The sequence below is a fragment of the Paramisgurnus dabryanus genome, chromosome 12 (genome assembly GCF_030506205.2).
Source record: "Paramisgurnus dabryanus chromosome 12, PD_genome_1.1, whole genome shotgun sequence".
In the NCBI taxonomy this organism is placed as follows: domain Eukaryota; kingdom Metazoa; phylum Chordata; class Actinopteri; order Cypriniformes; family Cobitidae; genus Paramisgurnus; species Paramisgurnus dabryanus.
Genome location: NC_133348.1, coordinates 9484954 through 9512355, shown reverse-complemented (window position 1 = coordinate 9512355; position 27402 = coordinate 9484954). Strand labels below are relative to the sequence as shown.

Sequence of the window (27402 nt, the reverse complement as noted above, 5' to 3'; positions counted from 1 at the left end):
CATTATATGCACATACGTGCCGATTTATAACATAACACCCGTTTAAAAAAAAAAATTCTGAAACTTTTACGAACCCTGGCGAAGTGTAGCCTGGCTCCGCCCTCCTACGTGCTTCCGCTTAATTTTCATTTCGCTTCAGCAGTACGTCTTGGATTTCTCTATAGAGTTTCGTTTTCTCCTGCAAAAATCTGCAGGACCAATCAGCGAACAGATGGGGGTGGCTAAGAACGATGACGTTGAGGTTGTGCGTCAGTTTGAGTTGTAGTTCAGTAATGGCAGTGGAGAAAGACGTGAGAAAAGCTATTCGGTCCGTTGTTGCAAAACTGCCGAGTATACAGAAGTTAAAGCCGGAGCAAGAACCAGGTTTGCTAAGTTTTGTTTGTCTGATTATTCTGACTTGTTGTTTCCGTCCGGTTTCGGTGCATGATATACGTCACGACCACATGTTAGCGTTAGGCTTTGGCAGATCCTGAGTGACTCTGGGCAGATCCAATAGTTTTAAACTTCAACAATGGACCCTCCTTAACGGAAGTAACGCTTTGCAATGGAGTGTGGCCAGACTCTCTGTACAAATGAAATGAATGTACGAGAGTCTGGTTGGACCAGGCTAGGCAAAGTGCATTCGACACAGAACTACTCTGTAACACGTCCAACTGCTTTTTTACAACTGCAGAATGCATGTAATACCTTTTAACACACCCTTTAAAGTATCGTGAGATCAGACTGCTTGTAATGCCTTCACATGGCTCTCACGACACAATGATGTCACTCGCTAACTGGTCTGTGCTAGGCAAGTTAAGAGCAAGGGGCCCTATGCAGTTTGCGTACCCTGCGTATAGGGAGGATCGGCTCTGCTTAGAATGACACACCGACAGTGCCATGCACAGATCTCCTCAGGGGCAGGATGGACTGACTAAAAAGGACATAAAAAATATAACATCGAATAACAATAAATTAGATTTTTTACAAAATTTAAATGCAATTATTTACAGTATTAAATAAATCACCCGTATTTAACTCTTTCCCCAATTGATAAATTATCTTTTCAATTAAGAGAAAACGCTTCCCTGCCAATGATGAGTTTTTACGCTAATACATATTTCCACTATTATCCACTAGGTGGTGCTCTTACCCAACTTATAAAACACTGAAGCATTCACTCAACAGTAAAATCTCTGTGTGTTTTGATCAACGCTATGAATCTGATCTCTAACAAAAGTCCTTAACAAAAATTCAATTGTCCTTTAGTCATTTAAGCGTTTCCTGCACATTGCTTTTGGAGAAGAAGTCTGATGCATGAAACACTTTAAGTTCTATGAAGATCTTTCCCCGCCCATGATCTATGATCAGTAAGAGGTTAGCTACATTTACCGTGAACCTAAAAATAAAAAAGCACTTATGAATATTCTCACAGCATATTTTCAAACATTAGGAGCTGTTGTATAATGATGCTGATGATGATTGCTACTCTACTGTACATCTTCTGTGAGTTTGCTTTCCTCTAAAGTTTAATAATAAAATCTTGGTTTAAGTTCGAACGCTTTGATGTGCACAGTGTAGTTTCTTACAGTTCTGATCTATCTTAAAAATAAATGACCCGTGAATCCATATCCTTTCTGTCATATTGAACCGGATGAAAAGGCTTTTTGAAAGATTACCCGGCTACTTTCTTTCATTGGTGTTCCTGAGCTGTGGAGGAACTTCTCAAGGGTCAGATAAGCTTCAGCAGAAAAGCATTAGTGGTTTTATCATACTGACAGGTATCTGTAGATGCTGTTGACTTTCAATTAAAGTGGGATGTATCGTAATCAATCATACATGTGTACGCCGGACCAGAGAGCGAGGCTGTGATACATTGACCTGCTTCTCTCAGCTGTGTGCACAGTCAAAGCTGAAATTAACCAAACATCAAGAAAACTTTACAACAGATAAAAACTCGCTCTTATTCTTCTCAAGACCCCCAAAATATAACGGCAGGCCAGGTCTGGTTTCACAGACAGGGTTTTGATTAAGCCAGGATTAGGTCACAGTTTAATGATGACATTTATAAATGAGCCTTAGTAGAAAACCACACTGGTGTGCAAAACAATAGCAGTTGAGTAGTTTTAAGTAGTTTTTACAAACAAACCTTACAAAAAAAAAAAAACCAATACTGGTGTGCATCTTGAGACAAAACAATGGCAGCTATATATGTTAAGATGCATCAATACAAAAGGTGTTTTTCAATTTGGGCAGCTCAAACAAGCTTTTTAGTCTGGGACTTGGATAAACCCTGTCCCTTAAAGTTGTGTTAGGGAGAGTTGTTTCAGTCAAACGTGTTTTAGTCTGGGACTAAACTTAAGCTTCGCAAAACCAACAGAAAAAATCCCACTGATTGAGGTTTGGAATCTGACAATTGATTCATATACAGCAAAATAAAGATGCACATCTCACCATTTCTCCAGCATCTTTCATCATCGTTTAAGATGATATGTTGTAATTTGACACGTGTAATGGGGCTTTGACCATAACTAGGTAAACTGTTCAGGGCATCGTAAGTAATAAGGAGTGAATTAAAGTGTCTTTGTAACCGGTCCGTCCATCACATCTTCACCCACATCCACCTTTGACCTTGTGTGGGGTTTTGTCATCATCAGTATGAATAAATCATGCAGTATATTTCTGTATCATTGCTGTAGATTTACTATAGTATACAAACAACGTCACAGTTCTGTCCCTGTTCATCTTTAGTTTTCTGCTCTCATGAGAGTAAATCAACACACTTCATGTGGAGTCATTTATACAAACTGATTCAATCACATTTGTAAATCAGGACATTTATCAGTCTCTCATCCAAACATTTCAGAAAGAGATAGAAATTCAATTTCTCTTCCCGACTGCTGTGTTTTACTCTTCTGAATGATTTCTACTTTCAGCTGTTGTGAAGTGAAGCTTTCGGTTGTCAATATCTCTATGTGAAACCTACACTTATAAAATCATGATGCCATAGAAGGTCTAAATGGTTCTTTAACATCTAAAGAACCTTTCTGTTTCAAAAAAGTTCTTTGAGGAACCAAAAATGGTTCTTCTACTGTATGGCATCCCTGTGAGAAACCTTTCAAGCTCCTTTATGTTTAACATGTATATCTACAGAGATAAGAATGTTTTCCTAAAAACGGTAATGCTTTATAAATGAATGTAATATGATGTCATATATATTATGATATATAATATATTATATTAAAGCATTACTGTTGTTTACTTTTGTTATCAGATAATGCGTCACACTGACCTAACATTACATTTATTTTCATTTATATTATATTACATTTATTTTTAGAAATAATGAGTTCTTTAACACCCATGAAGGCATTCTTTAAAAACCATATCATGTATGCTTATATTATGTTTATTTAAAAAATGTAGTTTTAATTAGAAACATATTATAGATGTGGCATTTAGAAAGCAGTCATACACAGAATATATTTTCATTTCTTTTTTATTATAAGTGAATCACAGCGCCCACATACTTAAGTCCATTGTTCAATATTTCCAGTAGTAGGATTATATTCAGGTTTGTACCTGAACACATAAACGCAAAAGTAAGTGTTGGTGTGCTTGTGTGTTTTTTGTGTGTGCACATGTTTGTGTGTGGGGGGTGAGTGTGTGTGCATTAGTGTGTTTTATATCTTTCATTATCTTCAGTCTGAAATGAACACAGATGTTTGCTTTGAAAACTTTGTGAATGAGGAACATGTTGACTCTATCCATCGCTGTCATTTTCTCTGTGTTGCATCTTTCTTGATCTTCATTGACATCATCACTTTCATGATTGTATTTCTCTAAGCTGCTTTTTTGTTCGTCTCATTTTTCAATCCTCATGTGTGTTTGATCAGATGCCTGTGTGACCCTCATAACATCATTCCTGTTTGTTTGTTTGTTTGTTTGTTTGTTTGACTAATGTCTTCTATCACATTGCACTGAAGTGATTTCTCACAGGTGACACATTCACAAAAACTCAAGTTTGATTTATAGTCTTTTAAGAACCGTTTCATTGGCATAGACACATTTGACATGGCACAGATCTTCTTCCAGAAGACATTCATCAATACAGACAGACTGCAGAGACTAAACCGATTATTTCAAGAGAGATTTTACTCCGGTGCAGTAACAATACAGAGCTTTAAAATGAATGTGGATAGCATTACTCAAGACTGGAGATCTTTCTCTTAAGAAGACGGATGATGTCGTGAGATAGTCATGCAGAGTAAACCCAACATTTTCTCAGATGCAAGAATACAACAGGCTGATACAAAGTGGGGTTTTTGCTATATTGCAGTCCAGGGCTTGTTTACCTAAAAACCCGTCTGATGAGACAGATAGGTGTCGTATTGACTGTGTGATTGTGGTGATAACTTTAAGAGCACTGATGGATTCTGTGATGAACGCTTTTAGAAGAGGATCCAGAGCCGAAAAAAGACTGAAATTGAGCCGTCAGTTTCTCTTCTGAGAGCAGGTCGAGCATCTCTCTTATGACAAATGACGGCTGTTGTGTGCTTTTCTTCTGAATGACTTCAGTGCTGAAGAACTGATGAGGGTTTGCCCACTGCGGCGGGCACCATTCTGCCAAATAACAAATATACTTCATTTCACTCGCTGTGAAGGGCATGGAGTAATGGTAGCACTTCAATCACACTCCAAACCTGTGTGCATTTGTTTGAATGTGTCCATTACATCAGCTCTCTTCACGTCCAAAGGGCCCAGGTATCCTTTACTTTTACACGTCCACGAGGAGCAGCTTACCGTGTGGGTAGGTTTGCCAACCGTCCCGTATTAGCCGAGACATCTCGTATTTTGGGCTTAATTGATTTGTCCGGGATGGGACGTCCAATGTGGCAGTTTTTAGCTGATCTACAGGTTTGTTTAACTTCATTGGACCAATTAAAAGCATTTCAGAGAAGCACAGTGTTACCTGCTATAAATTAAACAAACTATTAATAAACCTACCGTATGTTGCAAGGCATAAGAGTTATAAATTAATATTTAATTAGAAGCTATCATTTTGACAAATGGCTCCTATGGACCGTACTGCACCGGCAGGTCATCTTTTGTCTCGTATTTCAGAGTGAAAGTCCACAAGGTGACAGCTGTGCCCTGGCAGGCCTCAATAAAAATGGCATTAAAAAGGACAGGAGCGCATGCAAGCTACTGTACATCATCGTTGGAAGCCATTTATGAGAGATTGTGCATGAAAGAGTACAGAGATGTTTACATGAGTTTTAACTCGTGGTGTCATCCATTTAGACCAGTTTACTGCTCCTTATGGTCCCCTATAGGCCAGCAGTGGTATTGCATGCATCCAAACCCTACGTATACTTTTGATTCAAATGAAGACAGATTCAAAAGATGATGATGATGCAATACACACATAACAAAGACGAGAACCGACCATGAATAAAGATAATGTTTTAAACTAAACTCATGGGGTTTAAATATAGTTTCATGATGACTTTAAAGAGACAATAAGAGCATCTTTAAATCAAGAATTATAAACAGAAATTATAAAAACACAATGCAGAACATCACTGAGCCATAAAAGCAGTTCTGGTGACCCTTAAAGGCCGTAACAGATTAATACTGTATGTGTGTTCTGTGATGATACGGTAATATTACAACTGAAGACCTGAGAAAGGACATCCATCACATAAACGTTACCCCAACTGCATACCAAATATAAAATGTGTTTGAATTGAATTAGCTGAACATCCATTTGTTTTAGCACAAACATATTTCTTCAATCCCATACACTGTCTCTGTGATATATAGCTCTGACTGTAGATAAAACACACGGGCTAACCTCTATAGTTTAATTGATTGTGTTTGAGTTTGCGTAGTGTAACAGCTTCATCAAAATATACATGAAAAAATAATGGATAGTGAGCAATAATGTGATTTTAAAACAGTGAAAGTTAATTTGCATAAACATTAAATATGGTAATTTGTGTGCTCTGTGATGGTAAATGTATACAACATATGCACAGAATTTAATAGGTTATGCTGTCCACCAGTCAAAGAAATAAATTAATTTAAAAATAATTCAATTAGCATTGACCTTTACAGAGGAGAAGAAGCTTTCTTCTGTTTTTCTGTCTAAATGTCAAACACACATAAATGAAAAGCTTTTTAAAAAATTATGTCTGTAATAACTTTAACCCTGTGTTTGTCATTTTAATTCATCTCTATGCCTATAGTTTTTCTGTAAACCAATAATACTGTATTTATTTAAAGCACCTTTTGTTTATTTTCTGACTGCACGTTCATGATGGATATAAACCTTTCTGACAGTTTTCAGGGTAAATGAACACATGCTGGTTTAAATCTAATCTCCTGCTTATCACAGATCCTCAAACCATGAATTGAGCTGATGAGCAAACTAAGATTTAATGGACTTTTCAATGTGACCCAAATAAGAGAAGTTTAAAATAATTGAATGTGTGCATTAAGCCATCACAGCAGGTGAAAGTGAATCTGATGAAAAGCACGGGATCAGATCATTAAAATGTCATTCTTACATTTTCTTTCTGCAAGAGAAACATTTCTGACAGAAGAGATTTTGAAGAACTGCTTATATAAACACGCCGCATTAATAAACATTATATTATGAAGCTGAACCATTTCATGCGTTTATAAGTTTTGGTTACGATAAACAGCATCTGGCCTTGGAAGTACGCATTGCAGAGACAGAATGAATCTTACCTGCATGACCTGAAGGATTCATGGACACATCCTTCATATTTTCTCTTTAATCTTCCTTGTAACCTGCATGTCAAATAAATCATTATCGGTCTTACTGTATTCAAACACACGCTTCCATCAAGCACAAAGGGCTCACCTGACAACAGCTAAAATCTATAGGGCAATACTTTATTATTATACATACATACTGGATACAGGTCACTGATTTTTAATGAAAGATTTGAGATATATCAGTGCAGTGTTTTGTGTGGAATAATGTGCATGAATAAAGGGTTTGATTTATATTAATGCATCTCACTGAGGGCCTCATGTTTGTTAAAATATTCAACATCAAACCATCTTCTTTTCAAGAACCTTTAAACTATTTCAACTGAGATATTATTAAAATAACATATGAATCACTGCCAGATCTTAGATTTTTCAAACATTTATATCATGAATTTTTCAACACTTGTGTTTTCAATTTGACATTCAGTACTCTCAAAACTTTCTCTCCAGTCCTTATTGAGCATTTATTGAAACTGAATTCTTTAAGTCTTTACAATTGCAAACTTATGCAATCACTTACATTTACAACACCTGATCTCATTTACTTTAGTGTTGTTTACTGATACTATAAACATTGTAAATAACATGGTTCCCTTTCAGTCGGTCACTACGACGTCACGTCGTGACCGACGAATTGGGAACTCGCTTAGAGAGACCAATCTGCTTCGTACTCTACTAAAACGCCAATGAACTTGGCATTGAGATATTTGCATAATGCTGGCGCCGCCCCGCCAGGTGCGTATATAAGCCACAGGTGCAAATATGGAAATTAGCTTTTTTCGCTTCGAAAGCCGGCATTATCTGCTACTGAGAAGCTACTCTCTGCTCTTCTGGGAACGGTTGCTGAAGTTGATTGACAAGCAGTACTGACACAGCGGACGCTCGCAGTATTCCACTGCTCTGCATCTTTTTTGTTTTGAGTTTAGTGTGTGCGTTGCCTCTCCCTGTGCGCATCATCAGCTGAGCACCTAAGAGTGATTTCCCTAAAGAGTGATACGTGAGAGCTCTGTGTCTTTTTAAAGACAGCCACTCTCTCGTATATTCGGAGATCAGCGTCCTTTTCAGGATAGCTTTTCCTCCGTGCGATCTTGGGTGCGAGAAGTACAGGGATTCCAGTGACGGTCACGAGCGCTGTCTTCGTGCTATGGCATCGAGCACTCCGAGGCTGCGTTCGTGGAGAGCTTTTGCTCTCTCTGTGAGAGCATAACCCTCTTGGATTGCGGAGACGACTGTCGTTTCTACGGGAACGGCGTCCGCGCCTTTGCAGTGCTGAACGCCGCCATGGTGCGGCTGTCAAGCGCTCGCAGGACGCTCTTCGCATCACTACGCTGAGTAGGACGGAGGATGCGTCCTTCACCTACCGGCCTTCTCATCCTCAGCCGGTTGAGGCTCCGGTGGAGACTGCAGAGTCGTGTTCTGCGATTTCTGCCGAATCCACTGGACCTCCTTCTGGTCCCGTCACTTCTACAGCATCAGAGGGGTGCCCATTTTTTCCCTCCGAGGCGGAGTCCTCCCGGAGATGTCGGCCGTGCCCGCTCGAGCGGCGGAAACGGTAGAGTTGGAGGGGTTAATCCCTCTCCGCCCGAACCGTCCCGCCCACATGATTGGTACTTCGGAGCTGCCCGGGCCTCTACGGTCCTCACCTCCTGTGCCTGCCTTTCCCGACGGCACGAAGAGCTGACGTGATTTGCGGCCGTCTCGGCCGTTCAGCTTCACCCCTCATCTCCCTCACTAACGGAGCCGCTAAGGGGGGATCCCTTCAGTTGAGCGGGGGGTTGCGATGCAGCTGCATTCCTGGAGGGACCTCCCAACCCTCTCCTCCCGGCTTTGTATAGACAGTCGTCCGGTTACGGGCGCTGCCCATCAGGCATGCGGAGACGCGGCTTCAGCCCTGCACGCATTAACGTACTGCAGGTTCACCAAACGAGGCTTTAAAGATATACGAGGGAAGCCGCGACCTTCAGTCGTGCGATGTCCACCACAGTGTTCAAGATCGCCACCCTTGGCTATGTCTGACTTATATGACGGAACAACTTCATGAATGCTCCTGTCTCACAGACCGGCCTCTTCGGCGAGCCCGGGGAGTCGTACAGCTCCGCTGCGCAGACTGAGGCGATCTCCTAGGTCGTGTCCCGGCGGATGAGAGCTGCCCTGGTCCACCAACGCCGGCTCCTCAGTCTGCCTCTCGCCGTCCGCGTCCTGCGGCGGCCACCTCCGTTCCCCTCCTCGGACCCCATCTCGGCAGCGCAGGGGAACCGGTCGTCAGCAGCTCGCCCCGCCCGCTTAGCCGCTTCCCGTGAAAATCGGGAGTTTAAGTGGCCAGAGACGGGCGACCCGGAGTGGCAGAGGATCACTCTTCAGGAGACAGTGATTCGCTCCTTCCCCCGGTAGAGGGTCGAGTGGAAAATCCTTGGTTTGCATATGTTCCACCGGCTGTCCAGCCGGTACCCACTTAACCACACATAAGAGTGCATTCCTCTTTCCTCTCCAGGTCTCCGGAGGATCGAGAGAGCCGTGAGCGTACACCTGCTCACCCTACCTCTCCTCTATCGCCAGCGGGTGTCCTGAGGAGTCCGAGCTCTCCACTGAGCAGACCGGACCACCAGCACCCTCATCGGAGTCTGCGCTCTCCGCAGAGGAGACCAGACGACCGTCACCCTCAGCGGGCTCAGGTCAGTGTCTCACACACACATACTGTAGATGTTTATGCTGTCAGAGCAGACGCACCGGCAGTATCACCTGTCTCGCTTCGCTGCCCCACCGCGGGTACTTCGGTAGTGTCGTTAATTCTCCTCGTACGGTCCCGGGATGCTTCGCTTCAGTTCCCAGCCCGTCTCGTTGGGTTTTACGCACTATCCGCCTCCGTTACGTAATACAATTACCGGCACTCCCCCAAATTCTCGGGCATTCGTTTCACTATAGTGAAGCGTCCGATGCACATGTACTGCGTGCAAAAGTCGATGTCCTGCTGGCGAAGGACGTTTCGAGCCGGTCCCTCTTACCGAGAATGATGATAGGGTTTTTCCAGCCTTTATCTCATAGTACCCAAAAATACGCGGTGGGTTACGACCGATTTATTTACGCACCGGCTCTACAAATCTGATCCTTTAGGATGATACGCAGAGGCTCGTATTTATATATTCAGATCGGTTTGCAGCATAGACCTGTAGACGTGTACTTCATGTGTCCATCTCCCCTCGCCTTAGACCGTTTTTCGCTCTGAGTTCATGGAGTGGACATACTAATACTAAGTACACCATTCGAGCTGTCTCTCTCTCCCCGTGTCTCCATGTGCTAGTCACGGCATTTAAATCTCCGAGAGTGAGAGCGTTGTTCGCATTCTGCTTATATTTACGTCAACTATAATGGCTCGTTCTTGGCAAACGTGCGCGAACACAGAGATTTAATGCTTCAGCATCTCGCTCGTTTAAGTCATCAGGTCAGCTGGGAAAAGAGCAACTTTGCCCCGTGCAGAGGATCCTTTTCTCAGTATGGAAATAGACTCGATCGATTTATTGGCGTGTTTTACAAGAGCGCGCAACCAGTCAGTTCGGACTTGCCTCGGTTTAATTCGAGGGAAGTACGCGGTCCCTCTGAAACAATTTCAGAAGCTCCTGGACATATGGCAGCAGCTGCGGCGTGACATCTGCTCGAGCTGCTTCATATGAGACCGCTTCAGCATTGGTTCTACGATCGAGTCTCGAGGAGAGCGTGGCGCAATGGCATACACCGTGTACCATTACACCTGCGTGTCATTTCTATTTTACCCCGTGGTCAGACCCAGCATTTCTGATAGCAAGATATGCCTCTGAGTCGGGTCTCCTGGCATTCTGTAGCATGCGATGCCCCCAGCACGGGGTGAGCAGCCACGTATGACGGGCTTGCAGTCTCAGGGGTGTGCATAGCACCCCAACTGCCGCGAGCGGTGCGCTGTATATCTGGGACTTGTACGCTCCGCTATGGAGATGCGAGGGAAGGATGTATTAGCCGACACCGACAACATTGCGACTGTTGCGTTATTTACCGTTAAGGCAGTTTTTGCGCTCTCGTCACCTGTCGCATCTCGCTCGTCATCTCCTCCTTTGGAGTCAGAAGCATCTGAGGTCCCTTCGTGCCATTCACTTTCCGGGGACGCTCAAATACAGCGGCGGACGCGCTTTCCCGAGCTGCGCGCCCCGGAGAATGGCGACTCCACCCCCAGATGGTCCAGCTAATTTGGAATAAGTTCGGTCGTGCGCAGATAGATCTATTTGCGTCACCGGACGATACCCACTGTCGCCTGTTTTATTAACTAACCGAGGACAGCCTCGGCGTGGATGTGCTGACACACTGCTGGCCGCGGGGGATGCGCAAATACGCATTCACTCCAGTGAGCTTAATCGCACAGACACTGTGCAAAGTCAGGCAGGACGAGGAGAGCCTTTTATTAGTCGCCCCGTACTGGACGACCAGGAATTGGTTTTCAGAGTTAATGCTCCTCGCGACAGCCCCTCCCTGGCGAATTCCCCTGAGGAAGGACTTTCTTTCTCAAGGAAGGGGCACATTTTGGCACCCGCGCCCCGACCTGTGCGATTTCCATGTATGGTCGTTGAGCGCGCGCAAGGTTTAGGTGATTTATCGCAAGCGGTATCTAACACCATCGACGCGGTACGAGCACCGTCCACAAGACGGGCTTACGCGCTTAAATGAAACCCTTTTCGTCACCTGGTGCTCTTCGCAACGCGAGGACCCCAGAGAATGCTTAACATTGTGCTTTTATATATCTTCAACACAGGTTAGATGGTAGGCTGTCACCCTCCACCATTAAAGTTGATATCGCCGCTATTTCTGCTCATCACTCGCTTATTAACGGCAGATCAGTTGGCAGCATGATTTGGTTATTAGATTTTAAGAGGCGCTCGCAGGCTAAACCCCTCGCGCCCTCCCTCTATTCCTCCTGAGACCTGTCCATGGTGCTGAAGCCCTACTACAGGTTCCGCGTTCGAGCCTTTGCAGTCTGCGAGTCTGAAGTTTTTGTCAATGAAAACTCTGACCCTGCTAGCATTGGTCTCCGTAAGAGAGTAAGGAATTTACATGCATTCTCTGTTGACGATTCGTGCCTTCAGTTTGGTCCTGCTGTCTCACTGAGACCCAGACCAGGCTACGTGCCCAAAGTTCCCACCACTCCCTTCAGAGATAAGGTGGTGAGCTTGCAAGCGCTGCTCCCCGGAGGAGGGCAGACCCAACCATGGCTTTATTATGCCCCGTACGAGCGTTACGCATCTACGTGGATCGCACACAAAGCCTCAGGACCTCAGACCAGCTCTTGTTTGTTATGGTGGCCAGCAGAGAGGGAAAGCTGTCACTAAGCAGAGGATGTCTCATTGGATAGTTGATACTATCGCCCTTGCTTATAATCTGCAGGGCATTCCTTGTCCATTTAATTTGAGAGCTCACTCTACTAGAAGTGTAGCCTCATTTTGGGCATTCGCTCGTGGTTCCTCGCTAACAGACATCTGCAGAGCTGCTGGTTGGGCGACACCTAATACGTTCATTAAATTTTACAGTGTTCGTGTCGAGCCTGTCTCCTCTCGTGTTCTTTCCTCGTTAGGGGAAGCACAGAGAACAGGCTCGCAGGTCGGCTTGCAGCCTCCGACTGCTGCTCCAAACTGAGCTCAGTATGGAAGACCTTCGAGGCAAAAACGCGTAATAAATTGTTTTGCCTTCCTCCGCTGCCTTGGCAGCCTGATGTTGCGGAGCATCCGCTGCCAGCCTCTCACTAGCTGCATCCTCGCGAACCTGTGTTTGGCTCGGGCATCCACATTGCGTCCCACCGGGTTCCTTTGTGAGTATTTTTCCGTGGGGTTAATCCTACTAGCCCACGTTTCCCTCAGCAGAGCACTGCTTTGCTTACACAGCCACGGCTGTCATTTATACCTCAACTACGGTTGACTTTCGCCCACCAATAGCCCTTAACGGGGCGGTGGCTTCCGCAGCGTCCCTATACCGCTCAGATAGGGCGCTTCCCAGTCGCTGGCACTACTGTGGGGTTAAAGGAACATCTAGTGCCCGGCCTTCTGCCTTAAAACCTAATTCTCCTTATCCTTAAGTGGAACCGGAGGGCTTTACGCAGACACTGGAAGAGGTCAGCCCTCAGTGGCGTTTTGGTAGGGATTCCCAATTCGTCGGTCACGACGTGACGTCGTAGTGACCGACTGAAAGGGAACGTCTCGGTTACGTATGTAACCCTCGTTCCCTGAAGGAAGGGAACGGAGACGTCACGTCCCGTCGCCACAGGGCTGCTCCCTGCTGTTTATCGGCCGGTCACACTTTCCGGCTTTCTCAGCGAAATGAAGCTAATTTCCATATTTGCACCTGTGGCTTATATACGCACCTGGCGGGGCGGCGCCAGCATTATGCAAATATCTCAATGCCAAGTTCATTGGCGTTTTAGTAGAGTACGAAGCAGATTGGTCTCTCTAAGCGAGTTCCCAATTCGTCGGTCACGACGTGACGTCTCCGTTCCCTTCCTTCAGGGAACGAGGGTTACATACGTAACCGAGACGTTTTTAATGATAAAATTGCCGATGTTTGAGTTCCTATAAGGTGTGGGTGGTGCTATAAAAGCGCTGATGAACGCAGGATATATTTGGTGACCAATGTGATTGTTTTGTTGTTATTTACAGTAATGACACAGCATCGTTTGTTGTAATGGCTGTAATTGTGACCCATCATGCTGTGAGTGGATGTGACATGACTTTCCTCCTGTTGGTTGCTATGATACATCATACAGTATAATGAGTGTCTCTTCACTCTCAATGTAAATGCTCAGAATAACACCTGCAGTTTGTGTTTGTGAATACATGTATGGATAAATAATCCTCACCTTTAGGGCTTAAAATGTAAATGAGCTCGTGGAAACATCATACATCAATAAGCCTGTCAATGACATGAATGACTTTCTGTGCACTTTAAAGGAAAGGGATCAAATGCCAAACACTCAAAAATGGGTTCAAAAGAGGATGAGATTAAATCTGCTCCTCCCTAGCAAATAATAATTACTAACAAAAACATTCAGGAAATATGCTTGAAACATTTGATATTGCTTTATTTTTCATGAAGAAGTAATTATATCAATATGTATTGGTTGTTTGTTAACTGTGTAGGGTAAATATTTGTATGCCTTTTACCAGGAAAGTAAAGAAGAGAACCAGAGCTGTTGAATTTTGTACAGCTCTCATTTAAATATTTTAATGTAATATCACACCTGGCCTTGAGACTGAGAATACATTACTCTTTTCCCCATGAGGTTCACAGCATGATATTCAAGATACTCTGTAGCCCGTGAGGATTTGACATTTTGGGAACCAACATAGTTTCCCTCAGAATAAATGATCATAGGTGTGTGTGTGTGTGCGTGTGTGTGTGTGGGTGCGTGCATGCGTGTGTGTGCATGTGCACATGTGTGTGTGCATGTGAGTGTGTGTGTATGGGTGTGCACGCGTGTGTGTGTGTGTGCATGCATGTGAGTGTGTGTGCATGTTAGTGTGTGTGTGCGTGCATGCGTATGCATCTGCCTGTGTTTCTAGAAAATTAGGCCACTGAGTGAACAGAAATGAGCTGTGCGTCAAAGATTAAGGGTATAGAGTGAAGATGAACTCTGTTAGAGAAACTAAAAATATGTTTATCAAGAGTGAATATTAAAACCAGAGCTCATATATGATCAGATGCATTGTAATAAAGATCATGAATCATGTTCTGTATTAAGATGAGATGTTCTTCTTGTGTTAAATAAAAACACACACACACACACACGCACGCACGCACGCACACACACGCACACACACAGGTTTACTTTCTTCTATTGATGTCTTCTGTTCTTTATGGATCTCAGACATAAACCTGGTTATGTGAGTCAGACTTTACAAGCAGATTAATACTTATATGTCAATATGGTTAACACACAAATAACGATGAATGGGATCTCAGTGAACTTTAGTGCTGATGAGTGAGATGTGACTCTTTATCATCGCTAGACTTTGTTATTTTTTTTGCTCCTAGATTAAATAGTCACTGAAGTTTATTGTGGTTGGCAAGATTGTTTGATTTTTTAAATCTATCCAGGAGACTTGTAGTCAAAAACACAAATGTAGCTGATTCTGGAAGCTGATTTTGGAGATGTTTACCGTCCTCTCTTCACATCTCTCTTCACAGCGCCCCCTACTGTTCGTATCGTGCACTCAGGTCACACGTGTAACGTAGAGGAGGAACGTTACTCAGAGAGAGTCTACACCATCCGTGAGGGGGAGACCCTTGAACTCACCTGCCTGGTCACCGGACATCCACGGCCACAGGTGAGTGATGTCATCCTGGACTGACCAATCACAGCCCGCATGTGCATATTACATCTTAGCATCTTTAATTAAACATCTGAGATGACTGGGGGGTTTGAAGCATGTGCTACCTTGACTGATGTCTTATGACTTTCTTTTAAGGGGTCATAGGGTAAAAATCTGACTTTTTCCATGTTTAAGTGCTATGATTGGGTCCCCAAGTGCTTCTATCAACCTAGAAAACGTGATAAGAATCAACCCAGTTACTTAGTTTTGGTAAACTATTCTCTGCAAGCATGTGAAAAAATAGGTTGTTTAGATTTTGACTGTTTTGTTAGGTAGGCAGCAATGCCAATTCCAACAACACCACCCCTTAATCTGCAACTATCCAACACATATGCACTTTCAAAACACCAAAGATTAATTTTACATCTTTAAAAAATCTCATAATATGACCCCTTTAAATGTTGTTGATAATATTTTATTAGTAACTACAAACCAGCATTCACTCCCAGACTAGCCAGATGTGACTGATTTCAATTTAGGCTACACCTGCAACCCTGTTACCCATTCTGGCCATTTTCTGTGTAGTTTTATGCATGTGGTAAAAAATTCTCATAAAAATGGCTCATATAAAATTCCGAGCATATAAACCAGCTCATTGAGATTATTTAGTTTGACCTTTTGAGGATAGACATGAAGGTTAAGCACATACTGTACTTTCACTGTCAACTGTAGATGTTTCTTTAATGTTGGTGGACAGTGTCCTATGATGTTTTTAGGGGTTAAAATGGATGACCGAACATCACAGATCACATCGCTTCAACTCTAAATGTGAATAAAATCCGGTGAACTTTACTGTACCTTCGTTCGTAATCCACCTCCCTTACTAAATCTCTTCAGTTAAGACATTAGGGAAAATGACGGTGTCAGACTTATTTATTAATGTCTTAATTTAGTCCACGGCACTTATAGCGCTCAGTCTGTCTCACTTTCCCCAGGAGACGCCAGCGAGCCACCGAAGAGAAATGATTGTGTGCTCTAATCCATTTTTGTGCGGTGGGTTTACTCCTCACATATTTCCCAGCTGGATGTGGCCGAACAGCCGAGCGGATAAACAGCGCTAACCCAGAATAAATCCATTTGCAGAGGCCTAAATCAAGCTGAAGATGTGGGGGGGGGGGGGGGGTTTGCCTCGTTGATAAATATGCTGCTCAGACACTGGAGAATGGATGCTCTTGTTTGCAGCAAAGGACGTAATAAAAACAAGATTCTCCTAAAAGTTCCTCTAATGTAGTTAATTTATCAGTCCCACTGGGATCCCACAGTAACTTTATAGACCAGTCAACGTTTTCTAATGGTAGAGATCATAAACCAGGGGTCTCCATCCGTTTTGTGAAAAAGGGCTACCACAATGGATAAAACCATCTGGAGGACTACTTTGGACTCATTGTTTCAAACCTGTTATAAATAAATATAAAACTTGACGCATTAGTAGATTGTGATTTGGCGGCAAACTCACAGACTCAGTCCGGGGATCATGTTGGAAGACAGACTCTCAGATTTATCTCTCTCACTTTGGCAACACCTAAAATCTCTTTCACCAACATGACCATGAAGAGACAAAGCAGAAGAAATGGGTTCTGGTCTTGACAGTGAACTTGTTTTGCATCGAGCTCATTTTGCTGAATTGGATAAATGAAATAAGATTTGATGGTGTCATGGGGATTAACTCGGCCCATTTAGCCTAATTAATATTTAATTCCCCTTTAATCAATATACAGCCCATTAATTTGTGCACTCCTGCCCGGTATGTTCACACATAGCAGCTATTGATTCCTATATTTCAGTTGAAAAGGTGAAACCTCTTGAATTAGTGAGACCTTCTGACTGCCATGTATCTTGTATGGGTGACACGTCGCTTCTCTGCGCTTAATTAACATTTTAAAACGAGAGCGCCAGAAAGATCAAAGATTCCCTGTGTGTCCTTTGAAATGATATCTGCTCAGGTTTAACCACAGGGAAGCTTCTGGTCTGTCGCTTTGGATCTGGGAACATCATTCCAAACTGCAAGAGATTCATTAGAGTCCAGACATTAATGAGATGCTAAGACTCGTGCTCCATATTAGGCACTTTATCCTGAGCACTTCATCTTGTTTGATGTAAAGTTTCTCCTGGCAGTACAAAGGAAAATGGCCTTCCAATTCCACTGTCATTTAACATACTGTACTGTAGACTTTTTGCCATTTTTCCACAGTATGGTACAACGCGATACGGCTCATTTGTGGATCATTATGTAGTACCTGATACTTTTTTGGTACCACTTCAGTTGGGGTCCAGGTACTGATACTAAAACATGACGTGTAAGACTGCAGATCACTGATTGGTCAGAAAGAATCTTCACTACCAGCGTCATCACTAAATGCACGATTAGCTTAGCCTTGTGTGCCGCCGAGCAAACCAAGTGATGTCATCATCTGTGCTTTGTTGTACAAGTTCCCAAAACTCCCTTTATAGCCGTAAAAAGATCCACATGCTGAGAATTGAGAAGATCATTTTATTGTTATGCTCCATTTGCTCTTTTGTTGTGTGTTTGTTTGTGTTGCATTTGCGATGATGTCATTGCAGTAGAGGCGGTGCATATGTAAGTCTATAATCTCACTCACTTTAAAGCAACACTAAACTGCAGTGGAAAAGCAAACCAAGACATGTCGTGATGAGCCAAGGCGTACAACCCAAAGCCCCATTATACAGTAAAGCCAAATGTCTGATTAAGAAACACATGACAGCTCATTATAGCCAAGAATAACAGACCTGATTGTTGTCTAACTTTAAAGTGACATCATGTAAAGTTCAACTGTTAAAGGTCAATAAGACTGCAAAAGTTATTTTCTTATTATACCATAGGGCTGTTTAATGCTTTATTCTGATTGGTTGAGAAATTTAGCTTTGCCCAGAGTTAGATAAGTCCATACATACCTTTCTCATCTCCGTGCGTGCTGTAACTCTGTCTGACGCAGCCCCCGCTAGCTTAGCTTAGCACAGAGACTGGAAGTGAATGGCTCCAGCTAGCAAACTGCTCCCAATAAGTGACAAAATAACGCAAACATTATGTGTATTTATATGTTGTGATTTGTATAGTCACACCTTGTACAAATAACAAGGTGATATGAGACACAGCCATCCTTTAACCGTTTTCATACAGGGAACTATATTCTCAGAAGGTGAAGCACTGCTACTTGAGTGGATTGATGTATGGACTTATCCAACTCTGGGGATACGGTGAATAAGCTAAATTCCCAAAATGTGGTCATGTTCTTTTAAATTTGGCCGGGGCCATCACATGGGTTGGAAGTCTCGCTCTGCTGCTGGTGCGTGTCCACTGACACAAAGCCAATAACGTCTTTTCATTCATTCCTTAGGAAGGTAGGCTTCATGCTCATAAGTGCGGGGCACCGGCGACAAAAACAAATTGCGTGACCGAGTTTTAACCAATCATGTGCACGATGTGTTGTGCTCAGTTAATCTACATCGGAACCCAGCCTCACATCAAGTCAAATACAACTTAGCACATATCAATCAGAACCTCAAGAACACACACTCACACAGGATCATTAGATAATGTAGAGATGAAAGATAGAGAGAGGTAAGAATAACGGTAGACATGAGATGCCTAGGTCGGGAAAACTGAATAGAAGACTAGAAATGTGTTAAGGATTAAAGTATGTATAGCCATGTCACTCATCTCATTACAATGTGCAAACTTATTGTATAGTTTAATAAAATAATATATTTTGATTTTACAAATCAATTACAACCTAACAATAGTGATTGTTTTACTAGCTGCTGACCAGCATAGTGAATAGGGCTGTGACGCTTATCATAACGGTTATCAGCGTGGTGGTGAAGTGCGGCCTGCGGTGTTGTGCACGTCACAAACTATGCAAAATATAAAGTACAATTTCACCCAGCGAGATGTCTTCATGTTCGTGTGAATGCAAACAGCCAGCAGTCTCAGAGTAAGCAGACAGATAATGCACTATTTACAAGGGAAGGCAACTGATATCAGTGATGACGTGCTGGCTTGGGGGCAGAACAAATAGGCAAGATTTTCTCTCTTGGTCACTCAAAGTATCAATCTGTGCCACCAGTACACCATCAGAATGTGATTTTGGCACGGCTTGAACATTATAATCCCAAAAAGGTTCCTTACTTGTTGTTTTATGGATGGAAGTGCTACAATAAACACCCACATAGGTGGCGATCTCGTGGGTGCTTCAGGGCTCGGCTCAAGCACCCACTGAAATGGCCAAGCACATACAGTATGCTCAATTTCTTCACATTTACTTCACATTTCGCATCTAAAACCACACGGAAAACGTGACTGTGCTGCTTTCCGCCTCTTCAAAGCATTAAAGCGCTCCAGAGCGTATGGCGTTGCTAAGTGACATAAGCATTGCTTGTGTCATTGCATTGCTTTTCTTCTTAATTGAATCTTTGGGGGTTTCTTAGTCAAGAAGGTTGAATCTTTTTTTAAAGGTTGATCAACTGTGCATAATGACATGTGCAACAAATGCATATAGGACATCAGACTCATAGATTTACATTATTTAAGGTTCAGACCATAGATATGTATATAAAGGCTAGATAGCTCAAGGCGGAGTCAGCTGTGTCGTCACTTGGCGGCCATCTTAGGTCAGTGCTGCCATAGTGCTGCTCCCTGCTGCTGTGGACGGAAGGTGAGTGACATACGCCAACTAAAATGCTCGTAACTTGCTGAATTCTTGACGGATTTACAAACGGTTTGGTTTTTTACAAACGTTATTAACGTGGCTATAATTATGGATGCTTTAACATGTTTCATAAATTTTTTATTTATTTTTAGTATACGTATTCAGTGTCATAGGTACATCTTTGACGTTTATAACAAACCAATCCGTTTGAAAATCGGTAAAAAATTAAGCAAGTTATGGTCATTTAAAAGTACCTGCATCATTAAAACTCAATGCTACGAGTGAGCGAGCGCCCTGTCCTAAGATGGCCGCCAAAATGCGGACGTTCAACTCAATTGGCCATCAGCGCGGACGAGCCATCTAGCCTTTATACATATCTATGGTTCAGACACTCTTTTTAAAATATTTTGGGTCAACCTCTGGCAGAGCTTCAAAGTTGAGACTTATGAAATCCTATCACAGGTCCAGCATGTCATTGAAACACACAATTGACTTTGCTGTCATCAGTATTAAACATGTTACCCCTTAACCCCCCCCCCCCCCCCCCCCCGACTCTACGGAGCCCCCAACATAAGAAATCCCAATTTAACCTCTGCCCTGTGCACACCTAACCTGTCAAATGTCTTAAAATAACCACCAGAGCAATGTCTGTGATAATCGTGGTATAAGTGCAAGAATTGACTTCAGTCCTTTGAATTATTTGAAGATTACCAGATTGGGTGTGCATTATTTTCGAATAATAATTTAACAGCTCATCGTCAATTATTTCTTATATAAATACTTATGTCTTCTGTTCCTGTGAAGACATTCTTACAACAAAATAAAACAAGTTTTTTTACAGCAATGTCATAGAAGAACCAGTTTTGGTTCCCCAAAGAACCATCCAGTCAAAAGTCATTTGTTCTTACCCTTTTAAAGTCTAAAGAACCTCTTCAACAACAACAAAAAACTTTTGTGAAACAGAAAGCTTCTGTGGATTTTAAAGGTTTTTATAGACCCATAAAGCCATAATGGTTCTTCTGTGGCATTGTGTACAGTAACATCTTCACTTTTAGAAGTCTAGCACAAGCGTGTAAAATATGAGAATATATTTTGAATGTTTGATCGAGTATATGACTCTATTTTACAGTGATGTGGTATTAATGACATGTAAAAATTCATTATGATTATGACAAAATCTGTCTGATGACATCACAGACTGATGTGACTTGACCCGGGACTATCAGTTTCTACAGTGTTCATATGTATCATTGTTTTACCCAGAATCCCTCAGATGGTGCTTATGGAGCTTGTCCAAAGCACTCAGGCTTTTTACAGCAGTCTGAAGTTTAAACACATCTGATACTAAAAGAGCAACTGCAGACTGCGTGTCCAGCTATATTTTATGACACAGATTTATAACAGTACACTACATTAGTCTTCATTTGACAGAACCTTTCGTTTTAAAGTTCAGTTTAAATTTGGGTTCAGTCCATGTGCAGGAGCTCAGGGATTTCATGGTTCATTCACAGATGGCCTTTTCTTTAATATAAGGGGAGAACCGGGGCGAAAGTAACAAAGTGATTTTCTCAGAGTCCTGACTACATTTGCATTCCAAACTATGACAGCATCTTTAGCACACAACCCTTGACAGAGCTGACAAATATCACGTTATTTCATCATCGTTTTGTGCATGTAGATCCAAAATGATGTTTTCGACCATGATCAGTACATTTCTAAAGCGTCATTTTTTTTTATAACGCGTTGTGTTTCTGGTTTTATGTGTTAGAGTACTGGGCCCGGTTCCCCAAAACGTTCTTATCGCTAAGAAGTTCTTAACCTATTCCTTAACCTCTCTCTTAACTCTATGGCACGATTCCCAAAACGTTCGTACGCTAAGTATATCTTCTGTAAGTCACACTTTCGTAAGGTTGGTCTGGACCATTCGTAAGCTCTCTCTTAGCGTTGTTTGAGCGCAAAACGCTATCGCCGCAGTCTTTAGAAATCAGCGCAGCACAGTACAAGTCAAACTATGGTATGCTGACAATGATTTTATGTTATGGACATTTTTAAGACTTATAATAAAATATGTTTGCAATGGATACGGGACTATTTATGCAGTTGACTTTATTTGGTATCAGAACTAATGAATCAAAGACGGCGCCGGTGTTTGTTCCTCATTGAAGTCTGTTCCCTCTATGTTTATAGCGTTTTCATCACGTTACATTTATAATTTATTTAGAAAGATTAAAGATTTCAATTGGTTATACTAAAAAGCAATAATATCATGTATTCTATTATACAATTTATTAAATATTTCATATGTGACAGTTTTATGTCTTTTAACATAGCCTGTCTTTTTCTTTTCTTTTCTTTTTTTCCCTACTGTTTGTTTTAAAACTGTTATGTTTCCAAACATAATAAATATACTGTAAAAATAAATGACTTACAATCAAGAACAGTCAAGATACATTACATAAATGCACACATATACATCTCAGTAGCCATTAAAACTTTCAATGTATATACAGAATAAACGTATAATGTGATAAAAATGCTATAAAAACAATACACTAAAGGGAAACATAGGGGGAACAGACTTCCACACAACACCGGCCACGTAACTGTTAAGTCCATGCCAATTTATTCGTCAACCCTTAAACCTTTTGACATTTTGCCTGACGAGGCTAAATAAAAAATCGCCTTCCAAGACAACTCATTATGGAGCTGCTAGATCTTCTCAGACCATATTCTCTACCTAGGTTGCTTTTTATTGAAAACATTAATGGTAAGCAATAGCCTACCGCATTAAACAGAAATACTGCAATCAATTCTGATTGTTAAGTACCTTAACAGTCGTATAAAAGTGTATTACATATTTTTTTAAAGTCAAAACCCATGTCAAGAAGCGGCACAAGTGGCACAACGGGATAAGGAGGGTGGATAAAGAGCGAGGGATACCCGGTTCGTCTACCCGTATTACTGACAATTTGATCATTTAATTAATAGTCTATATTTTACGGATAACTTAAACTATGTTAAAATAAATGTGACTGGAATAATTTGAGTAATGTTCCATTTGTATATAACGTGTTGTCTTTCTTAACGCCGTAATGCACTTTCGCGTGAAGTGGAAAATCGATCCCTGAGTGATCGATCACAAATAATTCAGCACCTTCACTTGGGACAGCGCCATTGTACGTCGTTCTTAGAGGCAGCGTGTTAAGAAGCTTCTTAAGAGACACTTCGGGGAACACACTTAGGAACATCAACAACTTTGGTAAGATATATCTTTTTGAGTCTTCTTAGCACGCTAAGAGTGAACGTTATCGGGGAACCGGGCCCTGATCATTCTACAGGTTATTTAGTGACCTAACACATCCTGAAGTTTGACTTCTCAGAGTTTTTCAAAATAAAAGTAAATTGGGTTTAAATGTTATTCTATATTATTCTAATTTGATTTAATTTGCATAGTGTTCTTACCGTTGAAATTTTTTTATTCTCAACAATTCAAGTTTATTTTGTCGGGTTTGCAAAGATAAACAACAAAATGTGTTTGCAGTTACATATTAACCAGGTCATAGTCATCCATATTTTATAAAAACAAGTGAAACACAATAATCTGTCTTTTTCTGTCGTGTTACATATGTTCATCCCTGCTGACAGGGTCAATTTCGCTACTTATGTTCAAAGGGAAATTATACTGAAGTCGTTTTAAATTTTTTAAATTCCAGCTGGTATTGATAGACCAAACTTGTGAGTTAATGACCACAGCAAAAATATATCTTTGTCTGAAACATTAGCTTTTAAAATGGAGTTTTTCTGAAAAATGGTACTTGCTCTCCCCATCATACGTGGGCTATGTTGAAAAACTATAGTTATCTGTCTGTAGGTAAACATGTTTCCAATGCAAGGAGTTTTATAGTTGCTTGTGTGCTTTACATGAAGACTGATCTGTTCAGTATGTGTATTTATGTTCAAATCAGTTTTTATGTGATATGGCATTGGACATTAGACTAAGGGATGTTGCTGTTGAAGTGTGCTTTAGTGTTTAAGAGCTTACAGCCGAGTTTATCTGTCTGTCTTGAAGGACAGAGCGGCATTCTGGGTAAACATGTTTGTTTGAGTTATTGGGTCTAGTTTGAGTGCTTTGTCTGCTGTGATCAGAAACAATAATATATCTAAACTCACCTGTGACCATCAGCAGATCAGATCAAATGTTTTATAATAATTAGACATGTTGGGTAAAACTTTAAACCTTCTTGTCCGATGAGACGAGTTATGATGTTTGACCAAATAAACAAATGTACCATATTTATTAGTATTAATAGTTATTAATACCACTTGGGATGTTTTTAAAGGTGGTTTGTGGTTTATATAGCAGATGGGAGTCACTGCAAACTGTCTGTGTCATGAATTTAATGTTATTATTTATGATATACTCAGAGCATCAGATGTCTGTAATACACTGTAAAAAGTAATACCTAGATCTAACTTATAAAAAGTGAGGCAAGTGACTCCATGGGAAGTTTTAGGTTGAGTCAACTTGCAACCTTTTTTAAGTATATTGAACACACTAACATTACTTAATATGAATGCAATAAAATTGAGTTGAGTTAACTAATTGTACTAGTATTACTCAGTTAGATAAACCTACTTTTCTTGGTACAGGTAACATATTTATGGTTAGTTGTTGTTTTTATGCCGTGAGATGAGGGCTAGAAACGTTTATTCAAACAACGCACCCACTCAGTTTCGTTTTGGGCAGCTGTGAAGCGCGACATACTTCAGTATGCAGTCTATGCAATGGTAACTACAAAACTCAAAGAAGAAACAGAAACTATTTCAAATATCGAAGATAAATGAACATTAAACACTAACAAGTCTTTCTTTTTATTTAAAAACAAAACAAAAAAAGTTTCAATTCAAATTTCACTCTCCAAATGCAGTCCCATGCAAAGCATGCTGGGAACTGCAAGTCCACTGCCTAGTTAGTTGTGTTTACTAAAATAGTTCATGTAGTTTTAACACAAAATTATTAAGTTAATTTCTTTCTCACAAATTTAAATCGATTATACAAAATAAAATTAAGTTGAATTTACTCAATAATGTGTTCATTTAGAATTAATCAATTTATTCCAATTTTTATTTTATTTTAACTCATATTTTGATTAGAAAAACAAGAATCAAATTTTTTTAATACAGTTTACTCAATTTATTTTTGTTAAATCTACTAAGGCACAGAAACACTTTTTACAGTGTAGTTGTTTTTATGAGCTGTTGGATGTTGAATCAACAGTGGTTGTTAAAGAGAAACACACATTGACTAAAAAATTCAAATGATCAATTAGATGGCAAAGTGTGAGATTTGAGTGATTTGAGCCGGTCATTCACCACATGTCTGTGCTTTTGCATAACAGCAGCTGTGTACACTTACTGAATCAGTATGAATCTTTATAAATCTGTCTGAATCTGTATGTATCTTTATGAATAATCTGAATGAATCTGTATGAATAATCTGTATAATCTGTGTGAATTTATCTTGTTTTGGAGATGGTTGAAAAATACTGAATCTGAAAATAAAGAACCTACTGTATGTATTTAGATCAACCCCCATTGAAATGTTTGGCAATACTTTATGAAAGTGGGCGATTACTGCGGTGCTCCTTTAGCATGATTTATGTTTCCATGGTAACAACAATGTACGTGGATCTGTCTTCAGGATTATGGATAGTGTGGGATTATGGGTAGTGTTTCTTTGGGAATGATTTGGGGATGTTGCAACAGGGCTGTGTGTGTGTTTACTAGAGAACAGCTTGAGACGTCTTCTCCACATCTGGGAATGAGTTGTCATATTGGGTTTTATTTATATGTGTTGATGCTTTACTAGCTGCTGTTTTTAAGAATGAAAGAGTCCACCCACCGGCTTTAAATCACATGAGGTTTACTTGTGAGTTGGTGTAAATTTCAGTGAATCACTTGACTCCACAGTGCTTTGATGATGGTTTCTCTACTGTAGGAAATGATCATTCATAATTGATCCGTATAACTCTCTGCTGTTGACAGTTCTCACCTGAACAAAGAAAAAAAAACTGGGCCAGTATGAACACAACAGCTATGCATTGCTGTTTCTGTCTGAAATAAATCTGTTTTCAACAACAATGTAATGTATTGATACAGTAAATGGGGAATATAGAACGCAGTCTCACGGAGTTGCATATAAATAGCACAAAGTGTGAAAATTGTGCAATACATACGCCAAATTCCAATTTGGGGTGCATATGATACGCAAGTCCTTCCCATTCACACAAAAAAAATTTTTTTGTCGTTTTATGTTTTTGCTTTTTTGGGTTTAGGCTTAGAACAACTTTTTGTTATATAAAAATGACATCCTAACCCAAACCCCAATTCTAACCCCAACTCCAAGCGACAATGGCTTAAATATAGACAAAAACATTCAGAAACCTGTATATTAAATAACTCCTTAAGTAAATCTGAAATCTAACCCTAAGCACAAGCGATAATGGTTTAAAAAACAGAAAAAAATGAGAAACCAATAAATAAAACGAAAAAAAAAAACATGCGCCGTTTAAGTGAGTGGAAGGACTGGCGTATCATATGCATGCCAAATTGGAATTTGGTGTATGTATTGCATGATTTTCACAGTTCGTGCTGTTTATATGCATCTACATACTGTAAGACTGGGTAGAAATATACTAAATACAGCTGAGCGAGTATGCACAAAAAAAAATTGACGTTCTTATTTGGTATTTTTGTCTTGATTTAAGTACAAATACCTAAAACTTCTTAAATCCAGATCTTGATGAGCAAAATTACCTAAGAAAATAATCTAAAAGTAAACTTTAAAAAATTGTGGTAAGAAAATGTTTCTTGATTCTTTTTTTAAAAAGAAAACAGTAAAAATAACTTATTTCAAGATTTTTTTTCTTACCCCCATTGTTTGCTTTAAGCACAAATTTACTTAAAAATTATACGGTATATCTTTTTAAAGGGTTTTTAGGTAATTTTGCTCATGAAGAAAATGCATTTTGATTTAAAGATGCAGTGTGTAAATTTTAAAAGGATCTTTCGACAGAAATGCAATATAATATACATAACAATATTATCAGTGATGTATAAAGACATAACTGTATTGTTTTTATTACCTTAGAATGAGATGTTTTTTTATCTACATACATCTACGTCCCCTTACATGGAAGTCGCCATTTTGCGCCGTCATGTTTCTACGGTTGCCCTTAACTGTCAAACTACTCTACAGAACGCATTTATAACTACGTTGTCTCAGACGCTGACATGTTTGTCTTGTGATGGCTACCATAGCTTTGCTATGCATTTTGAAAGGGAGGGATGCAATATGCAACCTCACCACTAGATGCCACTAAAATCTACACACTGCACCTTTAAGAAGTTTTAGATATTTGACCTTAAAACAATACAAAAATACTAAGAAAGAAAGTAATTTTTGCAGTGTAGGAATTCTTCTTACAGTGTAGGAAGGAAAACTTATTACATGAGCTTCTTACGACTCATGCATGTTAGCAAGACACAAGTTAAATACACTTGTCTTGTGGTTA

The 27402-nt window shown here is 40.7% G+C and overlaps 1 protein-coding gene across 1 annotated transcript in view; it reads left to right on the top strand.

Moving 5' to 3' along the window:
- Positions 1–27402, top strand: part of LOC135738491 (MAM domain-containing glycosylphosphatidylinositol anchor protein 2-like) — a 111119-nt gene that overhangs the window by 29568 nt on the left and 54149 nt on the right. The window contains exon 2 of the mRNA XM_065256576.1: positions 14977–15116. Within this exon, the coding sequence (XP_065112648.1) occupies positions 14977–15116 (140 nt within the window). The remainder of the gene's footprint in view (positions 1–14976; positions 15117–27402) is intronic.